Source organism: Doryrhamphus excisus, linkage group LG1 (assembly GCF_037039965.1).
Source record: "Doryrhamphus excisus strain RoL-2023G ecotype Guam linkage group LG1, RoL_Dexc_Guam_v1.1, whole genome shotgun sequence".
NCBI classification, from domain to species: Eukaryota; Metazoa; Chordata; class Actinopteri; order Syngnathiformes; family Syngnathidae; genus Doryrhamphus; species Doryrhamphus excisus.
The window spans coordinates 588,038-613,937 of record NC_136357.1 but is presented as its reverse complement, the minus strand read 5'-3'; the positions used below and the strand labels follow the sequence as shown (position 1 = coordinate 613,937).

The 25,900-nt window shown below is 45.6% G+C and overlaps 1 protein-coding gene across 2 annotated transcripts; it reads left to right on the top strand.

The window, feature by feature from the left end:
* The first annotated feature begins 41 nt into the window (after positions 1-41).
* Positions 42-24,396, top strand: peds1a (plasmanylethanolamine desaturase 1a). 2 transcript variants are annotated; one of them, XM_058076287.2, is made up of 7 exons: positions 42-260; positions 392-606; positions 11,948-12,067; positions 12,238-12,329; positions 17,843-17,987; positions 19,537-19,749; positions 22,279-24,396. In XM_058076287.2, the coding sequence occupies exons 2-7, from the start codon at positions 447-449 to the stop codon at positions 22,398-22,400; spliced, it is 852 nt and encodes a 283-aa protein (XP_057932270.2). In that variant the 5' UTR covers positions 42-260; positions 392-446; the 3' UTR covers positions 22,401-24,396. The 2 variants fall into 2 exon arrangements, with proteins under 2 accessions (XP_057932270.2, XP_078645401.1); XM_078789275.1 differs by having other exon boundaries at positions 42-606.
* Positions 24,397-25,900: the final 1,504 nt, after the last annotated feature.

Sequence of the window (25,900 nt, the reverse complement as noted above, 5' to 3'; positions counted from 1 at the left end):
GGATGAAAGCCAAGCAGACCCACGTCGATTAGTGCCGATTGTGTCGATTAAAAGGGGGGTCGTTGACGTTGTACGCATTTCAGCAAGAAAGCAAAATGCAGACGGTCCCTAATATCGTGACAGTTGAACAGGAAGTAGAAACACGGCTTTGGAGTTAAATGGCTGAACTTAAAGCTAACATTTGATGAGTGGCGACAAACGGCTTTCGGGCACAATTGCGAGTGACCGCCAGGCGTGACAGAGGTGCACACCGCAGCTCGGTGAGTCTATTTCCGGGCGCTCACCGCCGGCCGCCGCCGCCGCCGCCGCCGCCGCCGCCACACGCTCATCCAGCAGAGGCCAACCCCCCCAACAAAACACATATTGACCCACACACGATGGCGTGTGCTAGCTGAAAGACGACACCGGGCCAACGGGCAAAGAGGACGGCCGCGTCTGTTGCTACCATGGCGGCGTCGCTGCTCTCCGAGACCGACATCAGGCACCGGTCCATGGCGGAGGAGGATCCGAACGGAAATGAGCACGGGGCGGCTGCACGAAGCGCGGCACCCCGCTGGGGACCGCAGCATGCCGGAGCCCGGCAGCTGGCTCGGCTCTACTCTCCCGGTGAGCAACATTGTGTTGTCTTTGTGAGGTGTCATCACTGATTGTGTGAATATATAGGCCTCGGCGTACCGCGGCACCAGCACTCGGCATCATGATGACGACAAATGGTCCGAGTAGCAGGTGCGCCTTCACAGTGCCAAGATGGCTTTACAGTTAGTGTCTTTATGGGTCATCGTAGTTTCACATTTAATCAAATGGAATCGGACTCACGGTGTAGAAGTTGGATACAAGTTTCACCTTTCCATCCCACTGTGGCGCGTTCAAGGACCACCTCACAATGTATGAAAACCGCTATCAGTCAAGCATTAAGATAAACAAGTCAAATGTGTCTGCTTTAATGATGCTAAATATTTGCTATACATTTTATCTCAATGTCCGTGTATTTAATGCGAATGAGATGTCTTTTCTATGGAGAAAAGATTTTTAACAAAAGGCCAACAACGCCAAATTTTTCATCTTGACAGAAAATAACAATATCCAATAAAGCATAAACACGCAAGCGTTAATTAGTAGTGATTATGGGCATAAATCAGCAAATCTGTGAGGCTATTAATGGTGAATTGCGAAGGTGTGATGACCCTCTAACAGTCAGTGTTCAATGGCAGTGTTTTTATAACGTCTAGAATGGAATAGCCTCCTCCTTTGGGGAGATGGACTCCCTTTGACCCGCCTCTAGCGAATCTCCATTGAGTGGTGGTCCACCCGGTGGACCACCACTCAATGGAGATGGAGTCGGAGTTGAATAATAATGGATTAGGCACCTAAAACGCTTCACAATGAAATTAACTTGTTTTTCATTCACACATTGGTGGTGGTATTCTACACCCGTAGACACAGCTGCCCTTGTGTAGTCTGATGGAAACATGGCTGCCAATTTGCGCCTACAGGCTCTCCGACCACCACTAAACATTCGTTCGCATTCATACACCAGTGTGGGCAGCCCCGGAGGCAAAGTGGGTGAAGGGTGCGAGGACTGAACCTCCAAACTTCCGCTTTCTGGATGACCTCCAGAGCCACTGTCTGCCCAGTTTGATTATTTTTGAGAAGGCCAATGTGAGAGTAATGTTACACTGTAGCTCACGTCGCTACGCTAGTGTCGTGTCCTCTTGCCCCCCACCCCCCAATGTTGCGTTGTTGCATGTGTACCACGGTGGCCAAGTGGAGAGGTACAGTGTACATGTAAAGAGTGGACTCGGGGCACAATAGTGCTTCGTGGAGCCACACATTCTGTGAGAGACACGCTGGACAAACACAATTACTACAAATTCCAGCAAATACTCCACTGTGGGACATCTATTGTGGGACCATTCAGACCGGTGGCCATGACACTGCAGATGAAATATCGGCGCTAACAAGTGATATCGGCCGCCCACACTTGACCAAGTGCATGACCTTACACAAAGTCCTGAATGTTGCCAGCCAGAATTGGTTAGTTTTAAATTTTTTTGTGAATATAGTCTGCTCAAAATGCAGCTTGAAATGATATCCCTGGAATTGTGCTTTCTTATAAACTGGGTGGAGTCTTTGGCGGTTCAGTTGGTGCCCATAATCCCATATCCCATAATACTCAATATTGATGCGTTTCTGCTAGGGATGTCCCGGTATTATGCACTATTGGTTGACATCGGTATCTGATTTTTTTCCCGATCATGAAAACCGATTGAGTGGTTAGCACGCAGACCTTACAGCTAGAAGACCCGGGTTTAATCCCATCTCTGTGTGGAGTTCTACTGGAGTATTTTCTACTGCTGCTAAAGAACGGAAAACAGTAGAAACAAACTTTTTTTTCTGATGAAAGCTGAGTCCCATCTTTGTTTTGGTATGTTCCATTTTTAGCTAGCCATACATCTAAAATCATCTAAAATGGCCGCTACTGGAGAGGATGTTTTGAAAAAAGAATCAGAAGCAGGCTGCACGGTGGATGAGTGGTTAGCGCGCAGACCTCACAGCTAGGAGACCTGGAGTTCAATTCCACCCTCGGATGGGTTTCGGGTGGGTTTCACATTCTAAAACATGCTAGGTTAATTGGTGACTCCAAATTGTCCATAGGTATGAATGTGAGTGTGAATGGTTGTTTGTCTATATGTGTCCTGTGATTGTACCCCGCCTCTCGCCTGGGATAGGGAGCTGGGGTAGGCTCCTGCGACCCTCGTGAGGATAGGTGGTAGAAAATGAATGAATGAAAACCCATATATAAAAAAATGCTGTATACAATGTCATGTTACGTATATCGGTATCACAAATTGAGAGTTGGGCAATATCGGCATATGAGTTTTCATCAAAGAAGCCAATATCGGACATCTGCACCGCCACCGTAGCGTATGTGGTGTGACCATCTGCCCTGCTTCACCGTACGTACGCTACACATGAAGCACCCACCCTCGTATGCAGCGGTTCAAATAGTGTGAGCGACTGAATATGCAAGAAAAGGGCACGAAGCTTCGCCACGTCATGTCAAGGTCATGCGAGGGCACCCCCTCCCCAACCCCCGCCCTCAGCACTTGGCTGACAACTGGTTGGGCTCACTGAACTACAAATGATCCTCCAATGAATGACGTGACGGCTGACTCGTGACCTTTTAAAACTTGATGTCATTGAACATCTGTCCCTGACAAAAACAAACTAAGCTGCTGAGACGACTCACCTTTCCTATTAAGAGAATTGGATCTCTGGCCTGAAAATCACGCATTCATGCAGATAAACGCAGCAGCATGTCGTCGTCTGACCTTAAAATTACTCCTGCACCTTCGTTTGAATGGCTTAAAGTGCCGCAGTGCTAACATGCACGTCAGTGTCCTAAAAAAACAGTGCGCCGTTGCTTAAGAGGATCACACATGCATTTGGGGTCCCGATATTTTATCCCCTCCCACTTAGTGGCCGCTTAGTTAGCACACTGACCCCAAACACTAAAAATAGTCCAAAAACGAGGCGGCCGTGTGGCTCACTTCCTCATACAACGTACACTCGCTATTAAAGCGTGTCCTTTGGGAACATATTCAAGTAAAACATAACATCCTGATCGCTTTTGGAACACAGTTGTGTCATTTAGTCTGACGTCATTATTGATAAGTAAGTTGTTGGTCATTTTGGAGGCTGCAAGAGGTGCTGATAAAATGGAAACACGTATATGATGCATATGCACAGCATCATTGTACCACTGTTTAAAAAAAAAGACCAAAATTCTACGCTTCGCTAATGTGGTTTGGCACTTTGTTCATCAGTCCTTGAACGCACCGTGGTTGTCATATGATGCAGAAGTGAAGCTACAGTCTGGTCTTACAACAAATACTAATACAGCAGGTAGTGATGGGCTAAAGCATACAACGTGGTAGTAGGTAGTAGGTAGTAGGTAGTAGGTAGAGCTTGTGGTAGCTAGTATGACATTCTAACAATATGCTAACCTTGGCCAAAAATATCCCTGTATTATAATTCCACATATAAAATGTGTCCCTCGTTCATTTGCATTAAATTAGTACCAGACCGGCGGCATGGCGGATGAGTGGTTAGCACACAGGCCTCACGGCTAGGAGACCCGAGTTCAATTCCACACTCTGCCGTCTCTGTGTGGCGTTTACATGGTCTCCCCGTGCATGCGTGGGTTTTTCTCCGGGGATTTCTGAGATCTATTCATATCATACTAATATAGTTAGGTAACCATGTTGCTCTCGGAACATTCAAAGACAAAAAAAAAAAAAAAACCTTTGATGATGTTGCTTTTTTGCATGGATGTGTGTAAATGTTCATGTTTGGAGCAGGTAGAGTCAAAATGACTTACTTGTTTTGGTCCTTGCAGCCAAAGGACCCAGCAGGCCTTGAGCAGAGGACGCGCTCAGCCACGCTAACAATGCCACCAGGACATTTTAAGGCAAAGTTAAAAGTGAAAATGCTTGCCTCATGCTGACAAGTGTCTGTTAAAGACGGCTAAACAGCCCAAATTCCAAATGCCAAAGAGTCCATTTAAGGGAGCACCACACTGTTATGTGCTCAGATGTTTGGATCCGTCTCGGCGCTGGTGGGAGGTAAATCTAAATAGCAGTTTGGCTTGTTAGACTTTGGACAAGTTAGATGAGGCGGCGGAGATGCTCCATCGAGCCAAACATGGGCTCATTACGGCACAGCCTGGATGGACGAACAGCTGGAGACGCCTCTGTCCGTCTCTGTTGCTTTGCGTCTACTCCCTCCCCTTAGTCCCTTCTCCGTCCTCCCAAGGGTCTCAATAGATGTGATGGGCCCACCTCCTCTTACGCGCGCCCGCGGCCGCCATGTCACTCATACGCTACCAACATATTGATAATAACAGAAGTATGTTTGGTCAAATAAATGTGGCATTGTCTCACATCTTGCAGGAATGTAACGCAAAGATCTACCTGAGCGACTCTGTCCATCCGCTGGTGGACTCTGGTCTTTGGCAAGCCAAGTGCGAATGCTAGCCGCCCCAGTAGCGAGTGGAATCCGGCGTAGCAACATTCAAAAGCCGAGTGAAAATATAAAAAAATAAGACTTGGGTACGGCCAGAAGCGCGAATACAGTAGATCAGAATATGAGGTACCCCAGGGTTTCCCATACAGTCATTTATTTAGATTAGCACAGATGGGTTGTCGGAATGGCTTGCTGTTACCCCGTTACGTCCATCCACTGCAACTTTGCATAGTCGGAGCTCAATGAAACTTAGTTTTTTTTTTTTGTACTTTGTTTTTTCTAATTTTTTTTTTGTTTTTTCTATTTTTTATTTTTTTTTAAACAAAACGTCAACAGCAGTACAAACACACTCAAAACAAAAATGGGGCACTGGACACACACAGCACACAATTTGGCTATCCCACATTCTTTCATGGTGCAATTCGAGTCATTTCCTTGATTTTTGTCCGTGAACAGTGTCCATTTGACCCATTTTTCTCCACACGTGTCTTCTTCAGTCCTCAATCTATGTGTCAATAGTTCCATGTCACACAAAGCCAGTCCTCCAGTACCGGGGGTCTTGGATTAAGCCATTTTTTGCTAATGTTTTTTTTACCTGCTACCAACATGATTTTATAAAAATACCTATCTTCTCTTAACACAGAGTCTCCCAAACATCTGTATCTGGTGGCCCAGATACTATGTCTCACATGAAAAAGTCACACTGTAACCCAAAATCCTCTTCATGGTTTTACATGCCCTCTTCCAAAAATTGGTGATATTTGGGCAGAACCAAAACATTGAGAAAAGTAGCTTTTTATTTATTTTGGCTTTTTTTAAAATCTCTATATGCGTCGGCCTCGGCCCTCAATCACTTTGCGCTTCAAATTTCGCAGTTTCACTCTGTTTTTCAAAAATAAAAAAGCTAAATGAACACCTTTTACTGTCGTGTTCGCTGAGACACACAAGCACCTGACCCGATCGCCGGAACAACAGGCTTTTACGGCAGTCACACTGTAACCCAAAATCCTCTCCATGGTTTTACATGCCCTCTTCCAAAAATTCACCGGCACTTTACATGTGCGGGACGGAGGAACGACATAATGTTTGTATTTTGGGAGTCAGTCTGCTCTGGTGAACACACACACACAAGTGTGAGATTTCCACAGACTAAATAAGCTGCGATGGCTTTAGGGGATCCTTCTAGGCAGGATTCTACTATTGACCTTGACCGTGGGTGTGTGTGTGTGTGTGTGTGTGTGTGTGTGTGTGTGTGCAATCATTATGATGAGGGCCACAGATGAATATGGTGGAAGCCGAAAGCCCAGGAGATGACAGGATGGCATCCAACACAGGCACACACGCACACGATGGGATCTGTCCATCCTTTTTTGTGTCTCCACAGGGGCGAGAGGCTGGGGCAGGGCCTACTTATACTGACTCTCATGTGGGGTGTGTGTTGTTAGTGAATCTCATTTGCCACATTCCTCTCTTTGTTGCTGTTGAATCTACAGGGTAATAGATGTATTAAGTTTGTCTGGCACGAGTGTGTGTGTGTGTGTGTGTGTGTGTGTATTGTTTCGTCTTCTCTTGTATGTGTACTTTTGTATTCATGTTGGTTTTGTGTTCACGCCAGTAAGTGTGTGCGTGCATGTGTGTCCCAAGTTCTGCGGTCCGTGGAGATCACATGAAAGGAACGAGGCCTGTGACTGATCCACTCGTACTGAACAAGGGAATTTACCACCCCGACACCCCCCCCACCCCACTCATCCTCTGCGCCCCTCTCACCCTGCTACTGTCTCTCTCCCCCATCTCCCTATGCCTCTTTCATTCTCTCCAAGCATGTGACCCACTTTTACCACCCACAACACCCCCCACCCCCCCTCGCTCGCTCCACGTCCCATCTGAAGATGGTCTACTGAGAACAAACTAGGGACACACAAAGAGAGACTGAGGAAAAAACAGTTGCACGGTTGTCTGTGTTGTATTCTATTGTCCTCACTTTGTACATCTCTATGAATTTGTGTTTTTTTTTTCTTTTTGGTTACGGGGGGGGGTGATACCTAGTGACACTTCCATTGGCAAAAGCAGGTACTATGAGGTACTATTTGCCATTGTAGCAACTGAGGAGCCATGAACAAAACACACATGCTATCTTAAAGAGCGGAGGTATGCTGGAGCCTATCCCAGCTGACTTCAGGCGAGAGCCCCGGTGCACCCTGGACTGGTGGCCGGCCAATGGCAGGGCACAACAGCCACTCACGTGCATTCCTATGGACAATTTAGCATGCCTATACTTGGAACAACTGAAATGGATAAAGGATAAAGGTCATATCCTTGAAGATGTGAAAGGATCTGCTGGATGGATATTTCATACGACCTTCACATAGTATGTATACAGTGTGTGACCCAGCGCAGGCGTTAATTTAGCAATTTCGGTAAAAGCTCTGGCTTGCATTCCAACTGCTATACCTAATGTTGTGTCCTGACGGTGAACATGAGCAGCACAGTGATGGATCCATGCCAATAAGGAGCACAATGAAGACGTGTGTGCTGCATTCATTATTCAGCATGACCTATTGTGGTTGGGAAATGTAATTGTCCTGTTCTTCTTGGCCATTATTACACTAAAGCATGGAATAAATCACATTAAAGCCAAAGAAGCTGTTTTTACACAACAGACTTTATGGATTGTGGTACAACAAGACGAAAGAACACACGGTGTGCTACTTAAGGGACCTTTGGAGCACAGAAAGTGATGTTTAATGAGTCTTTATTTGACCTCTTGTTCAGAAATTAACATAGCACAAAATATCAAATCATGACCAGTATCACTTCTCCCAAAAAATTGTATGGATTTTAAATGCTTTATTGTTTATTTTGTTTGTCAACACAAAAAAGCAGAGATTAGTGTAGAAATCAACTCGCAACTTCAGCTAGTTCACCCATCCTTCCATTTCTATGACGCGTATCGTCACTAGGGAGCCTATCCCAGCTGTGTTTGGGTGCGAGGTAGGGTACAGCCTGGACTGGTCATCAGCTAGTTCAAATGAGGAAAAGATGAGTCGACTTGGCGTTGTGTGTCTGTGTGCGCCACACTGGGTACACTGGGCACACAAGAAAGAAGAGCAAAGAATGGTCGCTATCGTAGGAGGAAGACCCCACTGCTGACATGGACACATAAAAAAGCCAGGCTGGAGTTTCCTGGAGAAGCCAATATCTTTATATAAGAATATTGTGGTGTTGCGAAAATCGTTCTTCAAATGCGCAGTATTAAACTTCCCCGGTTCTGTGCCACCACGGGAAACTGCAGCATCCTTTTTGGACTTTGATGAAACCACAGCCGCATGGCTGACATCACTCCTACTCTTGGCTATACGCACTTGCAAACGCAAGTTGTGATCACATGGGTTCTGCATGCTGAATAGAAGTGCTGCTGTTCGGATGGAAATGCTGGCGTCAAGTCTGGAAGGAACTGCTTCTATCGGAGATTTTTGTTGCAGGCCGATGGTTTTGAACACAGCCAAAAAGAAACGCGAATACCGAAGCATTTGTAATTGCTACAATTGTCTGGGCGTTTTCTTACAGAAGCACAGCGACTGTTTTTGACCGTGAGTTTATGGTCCATTCCATTGGAGTAGCTTGTAACCGTTCACGGTGTAAGGATGCATGGCGAGTGTGTCCGTCCATTAGTATTCCGCGTGCGTTGGCCGCCTGCTGGCCACCCCTCATTCCCCAGCCAGCAAATCGGCTGCGTTGATTAATTTCGGCCAATTAGTGCCCCTCATTCCCCTCCCCTGGCCCCGCCCAGGTTAAATTGCAACGCACGCTCACGTGCACACTCTCAGGCAGGGGGTGCTGCAGGGTGAGCGATGGCAGAGAGGGCTACCAGGGAGGGTTGTTGTCAGAATAATATTAATGAGGTCTCACGTGTGTGTGTGTGTGTGTGTGTGTGTGTGTGTGTGTGTGTGTGTGTGGAGGCAGACGGTAAATGTTTTTGTGTCAAGTTTAGGTGAGGTTGTGTTTGCAACTCATCATTTTGGCGTTTATGTGACATCTGTAGTTGGCATTGAACGTTTCTATGAGAATGTTTGTGAATTACATTTTTTTTACATACGTGCTTACTGTCCGTAGCTGTGAGCATATCCAGCAATGCCACGGCCTGAGGGACAAGGGCTTGTGTGTGTGTGTGCGTGTGTGTGTGTGTGTGTGTGTGTGTGTGTGTGCACACGCGCTCAGTGGAGGCCTGTCCTAGTTTCTTTCCCCTCACCAGGGAGCCAGAGGATCCAAGGACTGACGCACATCACCTGACAGCCGCCCCTCTGCTCCACGACCCTGCGCTGTATGTGTGTGTCTGTGTGTGTCTGTGTGAGTGTTTGAATGTGTTTTTGTGCCAGAAGACATGAGTGTGCTAAAGTGATGTGCGAGCGTGTTAGGAAATCTGTCTGTCGGAGTGTCATTGTGCGTGCGTGCGTGCGCGTGTGTGTGTGTGTGTGTGTGTGTGTGTGTGTGTGTGTGTGTGTGTGCATATTTATACAGCATGAATTTGGTTGTCCTGATCCATTGCTGTCTGTGTGTGTCACCATGTAGCCTGGATGAGGCTAAGTGTGCTAACTGTTCTGCTCAGTATAGGTGGATTGAGGTTGTGTGTGTTTGACCATCTCAGGTATGCAGTACAGTGGATCAGCACATATTCACAATTCAGCATTCAGCAATAACGCCTCATTTTAATATTGTTTCATTATAGGAAGAATATATTCTATAGTTGTCATGAGGGATGTAAATCTCTTGGTGATAGACAATTCAATTCAAATCTATATACAATGATTACGATATACGATTAAAAAATGAAACAGTTTTAAAAAATGATACAATTCAACTTGACAGTTGTTTGTTGATGTAGACATTAATCTTCTACAATAAGGCATTTTTAGATGTGTAAAAGAGCAACAGACTATTTTTGTTTTATGGATCAATATTTGACCTTGTATATTGTATATCTATATGTTTATACCTGTTACATTTGGAACATTTAACTTCCAACATATATTAATGTTGGAGAAGTGTCTGTGTATACTGTGTCAATGACAATAAACATGGATCCATCTATCTGGCGATATAAAATATAACAATTGAAGAAACATTAAAACCTTTAACATTAAACCGGGTAAGTAAATACATTTAATTTGTCACATGGGTGAAAAGAAAATGCTGTTTTACCTCAGAAAAGTAGACAATCCCATACTGTAAATGTCCTAATAAAGGCAAGCGTGCAGACTTTCAGACTGGTGTTCCAGAAGGTGGAACATTTCAACCCCAAAAATTTCCAAAATCGCCTCTTTCAAACTCAAGTTTATTTGTTGTTATTGTTGTTGTTTTTTTCCTTCTGGTGTGTTTTGCAATGACTAGCTGCTAAAGTTGACATCCATTCTAGTCTTCAGCCATGGCAAGCTATGGAGCATGTGTGTTGTTTAAAAGACCGATTGCTGATTGATTGCTGCAATTTTGCAGTCAATATTGGAGTTTTTAGTGCCATATTTAGTCTCAAAATACGTTGACAAATATTTTTTTTGTGTCAATTTGTGGGACAATAATATTTGAAAAGGCACCGGAGTGAGTGAGTTTGTCCAGTCTTATTTTGTCATATATAGTTTTATTTACTTTTTAAATGAATGTTAAAATGTCATCTCACTGACCAAGTCTTGTGAACCGTCCCAGTTGGGTGTCTCACAACACCACTATAAAACTGTCATTTTTTAAATGAAATGCATTAATCCCTTGTTTATCACAGTTGATTGGTTCCCGACCATGATAAATTAATTTTTGCAAAGTGGGATTCAATATTTATAAACTGAATATTTTCCTAGTTAATGATAAGCGGCATCGAAGAAGGTTGGATCATAGAAAAACCATGACTTTGTACTTGCAGGTTTAAACATGATTAGAGCCCGGTAGACACAAAATAGCAACCCTATGAGCGCAGACGTCCGCCAAGGCCGAACAATACAAAGCCCTGTCATCTGGCTTGTTTGTGTGAGGTTCAAATTTGCCATCCAAGTGTTTCGTGACGGAGCTTCAACGAACAGAGCTCAACCCTCTCAAACTTTGATAGTGTCTATTTCTAGAAGGTCATGGGTCAAGTTTGACAATTCATGAAATATCCATAAATCACCGGCGACCACTTGGCTCCATCCTTTATGAGAGCATATTAATAGGCACACGGGTCTATAGGCGGGCCCACTCAGCGCTTTATTCAAAAGGTGCCATTAATATCTCATAGGCTGCTAATGCTGTCTTAAAGGGGGATCTGGACACATTAAACTTTTACAAATTAGCAAGGGGCAAGAAGAAGACGGGGACGTAAAAGAGAAACTTTTAAGATAGATTTACTGTTTATTTGGGGAAAGATGATTGAGGTGTGTCACATGACCTGACAGCTTCTGTGAGGCTCATGTGGAAAGTCTGAGAAAAGAACTTAATGAGCTATAGATCTGCCGTGTGTGTGTGTGTGTGTGTGTGTGTGCGCGGCATGTATTCAATAATTTACCATTGCTAAATGTGTGTCCACCTCGCTCATAAAACTGCTGATTAGCAAGTTTAAAATAAAAATATATTTAAGTTGGTTCATCCTGTCCTGAAATGAATACCGCTGACCTCTGTGTGCGGGCTGCTCTCTGATGAGGCCGCCATCCCACCGGAATGTGTGTGTGTGCGTGTTCGTGCGCGGGCGGGCTCAGCGCTGCGTCAGCATTGGTGTTTCACATATGAGAGGTCGTGACCCCCCAGCCCAGAGTACCCTTGTCTTGGTCTAAGCGAGTACATCTCCAAGAGCTTGAACTCTCACACACACATTGTGACTTTTATGACTCTCGCTAGTTTTTTGGTGCGCGTTATTGAAACCTCAACATTGTAACGTCTCCATGTTGTTTTTCTACCCCCCCAGGTAAGCGTCTCCAGGAGTGGGTGTGTGTGATTCTGTGCCTCTTCCTCGTCCTGGTCGACTTCACCTTGCTCATCCTGCACTTCTCCACCGTGCATGTCTACAAGATCGTCCTCGGCATCGGTGAGGCGGTTTGCACACTGAACCCTCAAGTGCTCGTCCCACGAAGGGGGGCAGTACTAATGTCAATAAACTGTCTTAGGTTCAAAAATCTTTCATTATGACTCGTTCTGGAAAAGTTACCCTTCACTTATACGTGGATGCTATCCTGTTTATCTGTCTTTGTGTTCCAGTGCTGGGAATCTTGACGGCAGACTTTGCATCAGGGATGGTACACTGGGGGGCGGATACCTGGGGATCTGTAGACATCCCTGTTATTGGCAAGGTGAGCACACACACACACAGACAACACTCTGTAATGCCTTAATCAACTATCAAAACTATCTTGTTTGATGGTTGGCCAAAATGTTTTGTCCCTCCAAAACATCACAAGGGAGATATTGGTCATTCATGGGCCACATTGAGTTAACAAAATTGTATGGGGGGCCAGAAGATACATTTAACACACATACACGCTATTTTATGCTCATCATTTTCCTTGACTTATTTGTCTAATTTTATCTGTAAAAGTGTTATACTATCAGCTGTATCTTCATGTCCCTTTTTTCAGGAGCACTTTAACCATCAGACCACATCCATTCATTCATTTTCTACCGCTTATCCTCACGAGGGACGCGGGGGTGCTGGAGCCTATCACAGCCGTCTTCAAGACAGGCCGGGTCCACCCTGGACTGGTGGCCAGCCAATCACAGGGCACATATAGACAAACAACCATTCACACTCACATTCATACCTATGGACAATTAACCTAGCATGTTTTTGGAATGTGGGAGTACCTGGAGAAAACCCACACATGTACGGGGAGAACATGCAAACTCCACACAGAGATGGCCGAGGGTGGTATTGAACTCTGGTCGCATCAAACTATGTAATTTAATTTGACAGTTTTGTATTTTATTTTTTTACTAAATAAGACATCCGACTTGCAAGTCATGTTGCCAGTTTGTATGTTAAAAGTTGAAATACTTAGAAAGCAACTGGCGGGCCGGATTCAAACGCTTGGTGGGCCACATGTGGCCCCCGGGCCGTAGTTTGCTCACCCCCGTTCCAGACGATTGGAGACAGGAGTTTTCTAAGTAAGCTGTTCATTGCAAACCAGCATTAAAGTGAAATAGGCTGTTCATCAGCTGATTGGCCAAATGCAGTGGACCACTAACATTAAGAGTGGACTGTGGACTCTCCTCGCCACGCTCGGAAATCCACACACTTCCTCTACACACACACACACACCCCTGGACATTCGGCACATCGTCACATCCCCACAGCCAATTGGCGTAAAGGTTATTCGGCCTTCCAGCCAATTAAAAGGAGTGCGATCAGGTGCAGCATGCAGATTTGTTGGTGATTAATGGGCTGAGCGTTGCACGTGTTGGTTGGGCTTCTCTCTATGAAATATTCATCAACAATTAAGAGCTTGCCGAGTGTGTGTTTGGAGACCTGAAGCGTCCTAATTATGCAAGTACCTATGATTTCTGTCAAAGCTGTAATTAATGAGTGCACGATTCATGTAGTACTATGTCTATATTTGAGGAGTAAATGAAAACAAATGTTAGTGCAGGCGTTGAGGCGTTACAGTACTTGCTTTGACAGGGGTATTAGTGTTTACATCACTGCTGGGTGCGGCTTGAAAACAACTTGGGTTTGTGGTTTTGTTGGTGGATGGTGCAAAATGACTTTTCTATAAGTATGGACTTTATAGAAGAGTAGTTACTGCATATTCAGCAATACAGTAAAAAAAATGGGGAAAAAATACAAGTATTCAAAAAATGCATTCAAACATGTGATAAGGTTTATTTCAGGGCGATGCCCATCAGTATCAGTCGATTTCTGTGAAAAATCATTCGTATGTCGATAAAAGCCAATCACTTGTGGCTCGTACGATTGCAGCCTGCAGCGATCCCCGCCCGTCTTTTGCCCTAACATCTTGGGTAAGGTCCCTGTCCCACCTTGGCTCTCACTGCATGACAACATGTCTAATATCTTGCAGCGGTAAAAAGCTTTAACTTGAAACGTTTGAAAAACAAACGCTTGACCGAGTTTGGTGAGATTTCGAGACAAATAGACGGTGTGGACATTCAAAGGTGAAGGAAAATACATTTCTGGGGATCACAATAGATGAAAATATGAGCTGGAAACCTCATATTCCAAATATACAACATAAGGTGGCCAGAAATATTTCAATATTGAACAAAGCAAAATTTGCTCTCAATCAGAAATCACTCCACACTCTTTATTGCTCTCTGGTTCTACCATATCTTACTTATTGTGTGGAAATATGGGCTAATAACTATAAAAGCAATCTTCACTGGCTAAATGTACTGCAAAAAAGGTCAGTAAGGATAATTCATAATGCCGCCTACAGAGAACATACTAACTCCTTATTTCTAAAATCACAAATACTTCAACTTGCTGATATAGTTCATCTTCCAACGGCTAAAATAATGCATAAGGCTAAAAATAAGCAATTAGCTAAAAATGTCATCCAATACTTCAGATTCTTCCAGTAAATTGTGGATGAATTCTGAATTGGCGATATTTTACAATGAGCGCATTTTTGCCGCTACACATTTTAAGAGGATCGTCGGCCCATTAGTTGATTCCAAACGTTTATTTTGCAAGGCATTTGAAACCTCTTGTGGGCTTCAGAGGGGGGGGGGCTGGGTCCAAAGACCCAGCAGCAGGCCCACATTTGCATGTTTTTTCATCTGTAGGAGACTTGGACTGTACCACAGGACCAAATGGACCTGTATGGAAAACAGTGTGGCGAGTGTGTTTGTGTGTTTTCAGACGAAGGATAAAGACGTCCTGTCCTCCCATTTAAAGTTGATTTGAATATGAAAGGCAAGCGGGGCTGGAGAACACCTGAGGCTCATAGCAGTAGCTGTCAAAACATTCAAGCACTCGTGCTTCTCCATGTGGTTCTGCATATGCATGTATTCCTACCTTATAAGGTACTTCCTGGAGTGATGCTATGCTGGGTGGGCGTGGCTTAGGCAACAACCCATCTCTGATTGGCTGGGCGTTGCCAGCAGCCATTTGGGTATTGCTAAGAGAACGCAGGTGTGTCTAATTAGATGAATGAAGACCCATGTTGTCGTAACAAAATGGCTGCTGCTTATCGGGTGTGGTTCTACATCATCAATAACGTGATGGTGAGCACAAGTAGTAGTATTTCTATTAGAACTTGACATTTGTTATGCATTAACGATATGATCTAATATCAGTGCAGGTTTTGCTTGTTTTGTTTTCTTGATATTAATTTCCTTAGTGTTCTTTGTAACTGTAACACCAAAAGCACCACATTCCAACAAATCTAAAAAAATGAAGCGTTGTTTGAGGTGATGCAAGGACACATTTGATTGGTTGTACAGTTAAAGCATTAACAAGTCTTGTGTTGTTGCGATGTTGCAGGATAGTAATTGTCTTGTTTGTCTAACTTGATGTGATATTGACAAATTCCCATTTAATCTCATCCGTGACCTATCTTCCAATACAAGAAAACATGTCCTTAGTGGGGGGGCTGCACGGTGGACGAGTGCTTAGGATGCAGGCCACACAGCTAGGAGACCCGAGGTCAATTCGACCCTCTGTGCGTGCGTGGGTTTTCTCCGGGTACTCCGGTTTCCTCCCACATTCCAAAAACATGCTAGGTTAATTGGCCACTCCAAATTGTCCATAGGTATGAATGTGAGTGGGATTGGCCGGCCACCAGTCCAGGGTGTACCCCGCCTCTCGCCCCAAGACAGCTGGGATAGGCTCCAGCACCCTCGCAACCCTCGCCAATATACGCAGTAGGAAATGAATGAAGGAATGAATGTCCTTAGTGTGTAAAGATGCTGATTGGACCATCGTAGCGAGGTTGCGGTTGAGTCGAATAAGTCAGTTTGGACTTCAGGAATACAGTCGGGAAAAGAATGACGGCAGCACAACAGCAGAAATGGAATCATTTGGACAAAGAAAGTCAAAAGAACAGAAAGTGAGATGAAACTATCGCAGGAAGGTCGGAAGGACAAAAAAAGAGAGAGGGGGAGGTGGAAGGGGGCGGCAGGGCGTGTCGCTGCAACCAGTGGGGCAGCGCTGGTTGCCGGGGCGATGGGCAATGTGAGCTGGTGATTAGCGGATGTCGTGCGAGGCGGGCCTTTAAACGGTGTGGGATTAGAGGACACACAGTGACCGGTGGCCCGCCGTTAACTGGGAGCGAGGATGCCGCCCCTCTCGGCACGACCTCCGAAGCTTAGCCGGCCTTTCATGTGGCTGAGGGCTGCGGCGGGAGGAGAGGAGGGGGCTGCGGGAGAGGGGATGGAAGGGGAACTAGGCGGCGAGAGGAGAGAGCTCCTAATTGTGAAGATACCAGTGGTGACTTGCAACAAAGTTGGCAAATAGGCGAGCGCCATTGTGTGAGCGTGTGACAATAATGAGTTGTCCCGCTGACGGCCCAGTGGCCACGTGTAGCATAAAGATGCAAACCTTCCTTTTGGCCTTTTTTCACACCTGGAAATAAATTACCTTTATGCTTTGTGGGAGGGCTTGAGCTGCTTTTTTGTCCCCTCTGTGCATATGACATGCAGATTCTATGCGCTCACAGAGACGTGTGTGTGTGTGTGTGTGTGTGTGTGTGTGTGTGTTTGTGTTTGTGTTGGGAAGCACACACTTTTGTCCAAGGGTCATTTATGTGTATGAGTGCATTTGTGCAAGTTGACTGCTGTTCTGTGGTTTATTAAGATGCTGGATGTGAGCTCAGGGGTTGCACCGGCTGCTGAGCACCACTGTGCTGTTGTGTGACTGTGCATTTGTGTGTGTGTGTGTGTGTGTGTGTGTGTGTGTAATAGTTGAAATATTTTTCCTCCATTTGTCTTTTGATTTTGAGGAAAGAAAATTTGAACTAGTTCCCCTTTATTTACATATTACCTGAAGTTGGAGCCAAATTGGCACTTTTGGCTTCAATGGTGCCTGAACCGCTACTTTAAAAATGATTTATGTCCCCAAAACAATGCCTTCATATTTTCACTGACTGAGAAATGTGTGTGAATTTACCATGTTGGAACCGAGCGCTGCCGTTGGCGTGTTAAGGTCGGCAATTAAAAAGAGCATCGGACTCCGTGTCCTTCTGTCAGGAGGTTGCATGACTTCCAAGACGTCACTGGTACAATCTCACCTTCAAGAGATTGTTGCATGCAAATAGGGATGGCTATCGCTTCCGTTTTGTTCGATACCGGTGCCAAATCCAAAGCTGTACTTTGGAAACGGTGCTGGTGTGTAGGCTGCCAAGGAGAATATAACGAAATAAATGAAGACAATAACATAATTTTACGGTTTGCAAGTTGAACAGATTTAGTTCAACAATTGAAATACTTACTAAACATTATAAAATGATAGCTAAGAAATACATTTTCCAAACAACTCGTGAATGAGTGACTGCGATTGGTGGATAATGTTGGCGTGTTAAGGTTGCCAATGACGTGGTGTGTCTTTGTCAAGCAAGACTTCGAAGACGGTACTTACGCAGTACCACCCGCTTGCACTTGTTGCAGTTCGCTGACTCGGCATTCATTTAGCACTGCAATCAGGCACCGATACTTAGGTTGTTAGTGCGGTTACTGACTAATTGTTTAGGTTCAAATTACAGCCATTAGATATGCCGACTGTGTATTTTTAATGTCCAAGTTCTATTGCCTTGGACCTGCCTAGAAGTGTTGAGGAAAAAAAGTATCTTTTTGTGGTGAAGGTTGTTATGAAAATGAATTTTGTGAACTGTAAAGTTGTTTTCTGTCTACGCAGGCGTTTATCCGTCCATTCAGGGAGCACCACATTGACCCAACTGCCATCACCCGCCACGACTTCATTGAAACCAATGGAGACAACTGTATGATCCCCATCTTACCGCTGGCACACATGGCCTACAGGTTCCTCACTTACACACCAGGTGAGCCGCATGCACACACACACACACACACACACACACACACACATAGAGATACAGCGTGTAATATTTACAAATGTAAATATTAGATGGAGTAATAATGAATAATTGACTGTCAAGGGACCACTCAATTGAATAAAATGTCCACCTGTTTTGAATGCATCACTAAAAGTAAATATACGTCTCTATCCCGATGAGAGAAGTCACTATTGCGGTGGAACATCTGACTCAGTTGAACAACTTTGGGTAGGGGTCACCGGCAGTGACTTTGAGCATGTTGCTGGGCGCTGAAGTCGGGGAGGCATGTGGGAGTTGCACCGGTAATCATGTGCACCGACCTCATGAGCGCGGGGCGGCAAGGGCAGGAGGAAGAAGATAACCCATGAAAGGAGTGTAACCTTTTACCGAGCAGGTGATTCTCCAGCCGTCATGTTGGGCTGAAATGGGCTGCGAGAGAGGTTGATAGATCTGTACTTGCATTTCTTTGGGGTTTTTTGTTTGATTCCGGCTAACAGTGTATGGATTTTTGTTGACTGATCAATGTCGGTCAAAAGTTAGAGGTCTAGTTTTTCTTCCTTTGGGGCAGGGTAGCAAACAAGGAAGGTTAGGAGAATTTTGAAAAATGACTTCCATCCATACCGGTCATGTGACATGCGCCACAGTGGTTCAAGGGGTCACGAGACGGCGACATCTCCGCCTGTCATGTCTGCACCTGAAGGGGTCGCTGTTAAGGGTGACATACAGGAGAAGGAAGGCGTGGCGGCGGCGAGGTGACACCTGATCGTGTCATGTCAAGCTCCTCGCGGTGACAAGCCGTCACCGGGCAAAGACGATGACCAAGGTGAAAGTCACGAGGTGACACCCCCGGCTGTCGCGCCTGCACTTTAGCTGAAACAGTGACCCCTTGACTCCGTGCTCAAGTGGGAAGTGGAAGGTGGGCAGAGAGGGCCCGACGAGTCCAGACGGACAAGTGAGGCATTATTGGTGGAGGTGGGAAGCAGAGGACACGAGAGCCTTGTCCCCGTACAGACAAAGTTTGCTCCTACTTGTGAGAATGTATATAGTACACTGTATACAGTTGTTCGGTTAACGTGGTTAATTGGTTCCATATCCAACCGTGATAAGTGAATTTCTGCAAAGTAGGATTCTATATTTAAAAAAAAAAATGTGTTGTGAGAACATAGAAACCTATTTGTGACCTTCTAAATATACTAGAAAGGGGTATGAATTGGGAGGGGGTGGACAAGTAAGAAGCCAAAAACGTACCACTTCCACATGAATTGAGAGGACACATTTTGATGGAATGCCATTTCCCGAGGAATACGTACTGAGCGATGTCACGTGGTACCCGACATGTCCTCTGCTCATCTCTCCACTGCTGCCACTCTCTGTCATCCCGTCTTTTTTGGGTCCCTTCATCTCGCAGAGGCCCCCGCCAGCACCCTCACCACGGGAGTGCGAAGCCGTCGCGTGGGCCCTCGCCATTACACTTAATAACGTTGTCTCATAAACGCTCATCTTGCCTGAGTCGCTGTTATGTCACGTCTTTCAGAGGCCTTGGCGGCGTCTTATCCTTGGGACTGCTACGTCCTCGCCCTGGCGGTTTTTGTCATGTTGACCAACCAGATTCACAAGTGGAGCCACTCCTACTTCGGGCTCCCGCGCTGGGTCATGCTGCTGCAGGACTGGCATGTGGTGTTGCCGCGGAAACACCACCGCATCCACCATGTCTCACCGCACGAGACGTACTACTGTATCACGACAGGTAAGACTGTTTTCAAAGACTATGATTATGTACAGGCACAACTAGGACACCAATTTCACATGGCGGCACATCGATATTGGTCTTCAAGCGGTGTGAGGTGTAGAATGTTGTTTTTAAATGCAGGATTTCTAATGCAGCCCATCGTTGCATTTACATCAGCACCAGTTGCGATGTTGTGTAATACTTCAATACGTAGTCCCGCCATCGCAGTGTACACTACGGGTGCATATGTGTAAATGAATAAATCAATAATGGAATCTCTATATCTATTTCAGTATCATACAATTAGAAAAGTCATTGAAGGTCAAAAGCATCAGAAGAAACAGATGTGTGCAGATGTTGAGCGGCCATTTTACAGCGCCTTAATTGAAAGCCATGATGGCAGAATGATTACACGTTAAAAGTCTGACAAAATGGCAGTCCTCTGCTGAATAACCGAAAGGAAATGTTTGCGTGCGCATCCTCGGAGACGCCAGGCCTGTAATGGAGTCGCTCCCCTCCACGCACGTGGGTGAGCGAGAGAGCATACACAAGGGGGGTTGATCTCGTACGTCACCCTGGTGCCCCAGTGGACGCCAGATGTGCGTGAGCGAGCTGTGGCGTGGGGGTGGTGGTGGTGGTGGTGGGGGGGGTGTTCAGGGGAGAAGCACATCCTCGTCTGCATCTGCATACTCGAGCATCTGTGTGCAAAGCTAGTCTTTTTGACCTCTTCATGGTTTCCAACCTGTGTGTGTGTGTGTGTGTGGGTGGCTTGGTGGCGGTCCAGGACCCACAGGGGACTGTGACAGCACCCCCCACCGCCACCCCCGCCTCCCCTAGCTAAGCTGCCCGGACCAGGCTCGGATTCCACTGGGGCTGTGCCTCGCTGCCTTTGTGTTTGCCACCGGCTGACAATCCCCATGTATATTTAATGCTAACCTGCTGTCTGTTCTAACAAATAGGACTTCACAGGCAGAGGGAGGGGGTGGAGGACAGGGGTGCGAGGAAGGAGGAAGAGCGGAGGACGAGGAAAGGATAGGAAACGGGGATTTGGAGGGAGGGAGGGAGGGCGGAGACAAGCGAAAGGAAAGATGGAGGGACGGAGAGCGATATCAAACAACTCCTGGCTGCTTTACTGTCTTCCAGCAGCGTGGGTCATCGAAGGGACGCGACGCACACATGCGCCACGTGCACACACTCACACGGCGTATGCACACATCCCCGCAGCCATAGCATGCACCCTATGCAAACACATCGGGAGGTGGTGGTGGTATGCAGGCATCGGGCAAGGGTAGCTAGAGTACACACAGCCCTTGTGGATGTCTGTTTGCTTCTGGCTGCTCCAAGTGTGTGTGTGTGTGTGTGTGTGTGTGCGTGTGTAATACGCTGACAGGTTGTAATCTTGGAAGCAGATACAAGAAGGAGCTTTGATTTCGACATTCTTATTCTACACCGACAGAGCCCGAGTTGTCTGAGCCAAACGTCGACTTTCATATTTGCATCTTCTGCGTCTTTTGCTCGTCAAACCAGATGCTGACCTCACTCTACCAAAAACACCACCACATATCTGGAACACACAATGTTTGTGTAATTGTACCACACAGACTATTCAGGTATCCATCCATCCATCGTATACGTACATATACGCACACACACCACTTCGTCTTATAAATCCGAATTTATGGTAAAGCGTTGTGGCCCATCAAAAGAGCCTGCAGCAAAACCGGCAAAACCGGGACGGGACAAAAAACAAACAAAAAAAAAAACATGACATATTTCCTGTGGTGAAGTGAATGTTGTTGTACACAGTATTTTTTGTAATTGTTTTTCATGATCGGGATAAAATCAAATTCCGATCAACCGATATTTTTATGATGATGTCAGATAATTATCGGACATTAATTCATTCATTTTCTACCACTTATCCTCATGAGGGTCACAGCGGTGCTGGAGCCTATCCCAGTTGTCTTCGGGCGAGAGGACTGGTGGCCAGCCAATCCCAGGGCACATATAGACAAACAACCATTCACACTCACATTCATACCTATGGACAATTTGGAGTGGCTAATTAACCTAGCATGTTTTTGGAATGTGGGAGGAAACCGGAGTACCCGGAGAAAACCCACGCATGCACGGGGAGAACATGCAAACTCCACACAGAGATGGCCGAGGGTGGAATTGGACTTGGGTCTCCTAGCTGTGAGGCCTGCGTGCTAACCACTCGTTCACCGTGCAGCCTGAATATCGGACATCCCTAGTATAAATGTCATGCTTATTGCAAATAGCACCACTTCCTAAACAGACCACACCTAGCTAGAGGTGCAGCATCTCTGAGACGGAACCCCTGGCGAATAGTGGGGGTGTACGCGATGGAGGACGCTAATAGCGCTAATTAGCGTCAGGCACAGGTAGTGTTAGCCTGTCTGAAGACGAGAGGAGAGGAAGAACATTTGGAAATGTTTGCGAGTAAAGCCTTGACTCCTCTGTCCTTGTCATGCCATTTCATCCTTAATCTATTCCTTCTGTGGCGTCATGTCCCATCCACCCCAGGCTGGTGCAACTATCCACTGGACCAGCTGGGCTTTTGGCGACACACCGAGCGTCTGATTGAGAGACTGACGGGTCAAAAGCCTCGCTCCGATGACATGGCCTGGGCCAAGAAGACCGACTGAGCGACGGACGGACAGACGGGCTTGCAGATGTAAACATAGCAGACATGGAGATGATGTATGGGAGGAAAGCACACACACACACACACTGTACATTCTACACGTTTCAGTGCTTCTTTCATTTGCTGTTTCTGTGTGCAGACGTCTGTCTGACAAAGATTTGTGCAAAAAAACAAAAAAAAAAAGTGATGTAAACACCAACATAGCTTCCTCTGGTAGCACTCAGTCAGCATGCGTATTGGACGCTCGGTTTAACCAATCAGGTGTGGTATTGCCATCACGTCTTGGTTTAGGTGACTTCTGGAGGTTGGGCTCTCCAGGAGTGATACCATGCTGCCTCACACACACACATACACACACACACACACACAAGATCAAATTGTTCATGTGAAGGTCCCCTGCTTTGTACTTTAGCTGCTTCCTCATATAGTGGCCAGGGGGTTAATTTACTCAACTGCAGAAAGGTCCAAGCATCTATTAGGGGCACGGCAATATTACTGTAGTATGAGGCCTTTATTTAGACAAACACGTTTTTGTACTCATGTAAATAGTATAACTCGCGGTTGAGGAACAGGCGTCGTTTCCACGTCTTGAAGGCTGCTGGAACCACATAACATCCGAGTAGCAGAGTAAGAGTCCACACTTTGTCTGTTCAGACGTCTAAGTGGGTGCTGCTGTTTTGGTTAGCAGTGGGCTCGGCAGTTAACTCTTTAACATCCTGCTGGATGTGCTTGTGTGTTTAGAAGTGAGCCAACGTGACAATCGCTCCGTGCGATTAACTCCATTGCAGGGCCGGTGTTTGAGCATTAGGGGTCACGGTGGTGCGTCTGCTTTTCTTTCGTTAATGAATTCCAAGGTCCGACACAAACCCGATGCTTTTTCTCCATAGAAAGTCGTGCATATGCAACTGACACAAAGAAATATGTTTTTTAAAGACGGCTTACGGATGTGGAGAACATTCAAAATAAGGATAAACGGCACATGAAACAGACGATTTTTGCTTCAATTAAGGTATGCCTTTATTCGTCCCTCAGTGGGGAACTTTGCAATTGAAGACTAAAAAGACTCAAAACCACAAAACACATTTTTATTGTCTTACATTCTATTTTTTACATGCATAAGAAATTGTAAATGTATAGAAATGATGAATTTACAGGGATAAATGGACATTTAAGGTTACTATTACCCTCTTTTGAAGATGTGATTGTTGACAAAGACACCATGTTGCAGCGAGATCAACACCTTGCAGTGAATTGACCAAAGCTTCTCACCTTCTTTATCAAACGGCCGGCACTTGCAACTTGCTTTGGCTCCATCTCAGCCCTGATCTTGAGTTGAGAAACGCTACTTGTCCCTTTACATGCATCATTTTTATGTATTTGTACGCATTTAGAAGCAGTTTTCTGCATGTAAAACTAACATGAGGGTCAAGTCGGACCTTGTGGAATGGACTAATGACGCTTATCAAGGCTCCACTTGCTTCCACCCAGCCGTATTACATACCACTTACCACCCATTCCCCGGCCATAAAGTACATGTACGTCATGTATTGAGCATTTGTAGTATTTTATTCCTGATCACGCAATACTGTATATACTACTTTTGTAATCACACTCTCGTTCCCACGGCGTGTAAATACACAACAACTGTAAGTGGATTTGGGATGACAGTACATCTCATTGGCTGTTACGCTACTGGAGAGTCGCCATGCTTAGCTCTTCATGATGGAATCCTTTCATCAACCATAACGACGCTCTGTAAACGCACACAGTTTTCACTCCTGATATACATGACACACTAACGACTGAGAGGAAACATACGTGCAGGTATTGTTGGGCTGTTTTCTCGGGCTTTAATGTTCTATTTTCTTATTAATGACTCCAGCCTCGTCCTGTTGAATTCTGACTTTCCATTTTGCAGCAAAATGAGCGCTGCTTGTCTGCCTTAATGTTTTTATCTGCTATTTAATTTGAATAAATAGAAAACAATTCCAGCTTGATGTCAAGTGTACTGTGTGGTCTTTGACAGTAGATGTGAAGATGTGAAGCTTGGCATTGTTCTACCTAAGTCTGGTTCAGATCCAAGCTAGGCTGCAGTCATACAGTAAGGCTCTTACGCCCTCTAGTGTCAAGTTGATGTTACTAGGCCAGGAGGTGCTGTCTACAGAGGAACTTTCAGCCAGCCATCCGTCCGTTTTCTCATGTTCACTAGGGTCACAGGTATGCTGGAGCCTATCCCAGGCAGGATACACCCTGGACTGGTCATCCAGCGAGGGCCATAAACTGAAAGGATCCAAACCTTTAAACTAAACAAACCCTCGAACCTAATCTCTCCCAACCAAGACCAAATCCATTTTACCCCAACTCTAACCCCCGTCCTAAATGCAACCATGATCCGAACCCTAATGCCAAACTTGTAATCCTCCCTAACCCAAACTTGTACCCTAAATCAAATGATTACTACCCTAGTCTATCCTACCTGTAACCCTTAATCCACCATAACCGTAACCATCCCCAACATCTAATCAGCCCAACCCAACACTGTTAATTAGCTATATTAGCTATTTGTTGAGGTAAAAGGTGTACCGGGGCCTTGCGTTGACATTACATCGAGAAAAAAAATAAAACTCACAGTGGGCTCTGTTACTGCACGTCACCCCGCATGGGGTTTCACAGCAGATCTGACAGTTTTCACGACTGTTAATTGATCTACTTCCAAAGAAGCTGGAGTCGGCTTCGTCACTAGCATGGCGACAGTGTCCGTCACACCTGAGTGTGATCCTGTGCACGCCGACTGATCTCACATCTTCATATAGCTCACAGTGAGAGCTCCTTTGTCATTCCCACATTATCACAAGTGTTTTCACTGTCGCATAGCGCGAACAAGACACACACACTCACGCTTTGCCGACATGTTGGATCTCAGTAGATGCCCGACATGCTCCAATGATCATCTTCTGAGAGACAAACTTAGACAACAAGCGATGAGTGTTGCCTGCATGGTTGTGGTAGGCCACCTTGGAGTTGTATAATTGAACTGAAGGAGTCCCGGGCTTGACCCCTGGGGAACCCCATTTGGTCTGAGACACACTTACCAACTCAAAGTATTACCTGTCATCCAAATCGTTGAACCAGTTTAGACCAGTATCACACGTTCTTCATGTCAGGCGAGGGGGGTTATTTTATTTTATCTGTAAAGCCTTTGCTAGCTATCCATGCCATGGCATCGCCTTCGTGAAAGATGTCAACTTTTTCTTGTACAACTGTATGAAGAAAGTGTCCCTAGAAACCGGCAGTAGTGTTTGGGATTGAGTCCATCTCCAACCCGAAAATAGCCCAACAAGCTCATCCTTAATAATTCCAGCCCATACAGGAACCCCACCTCCATCTTGGTGGCGCCTTTAAGTAGGAGTGGTTAATGAATTAATCAACAATCACGTAATGAATGAATTCCTGGTGATGTCCATCCACCTGTTGCTAGCTAACGCTGCTCATTATTACAAA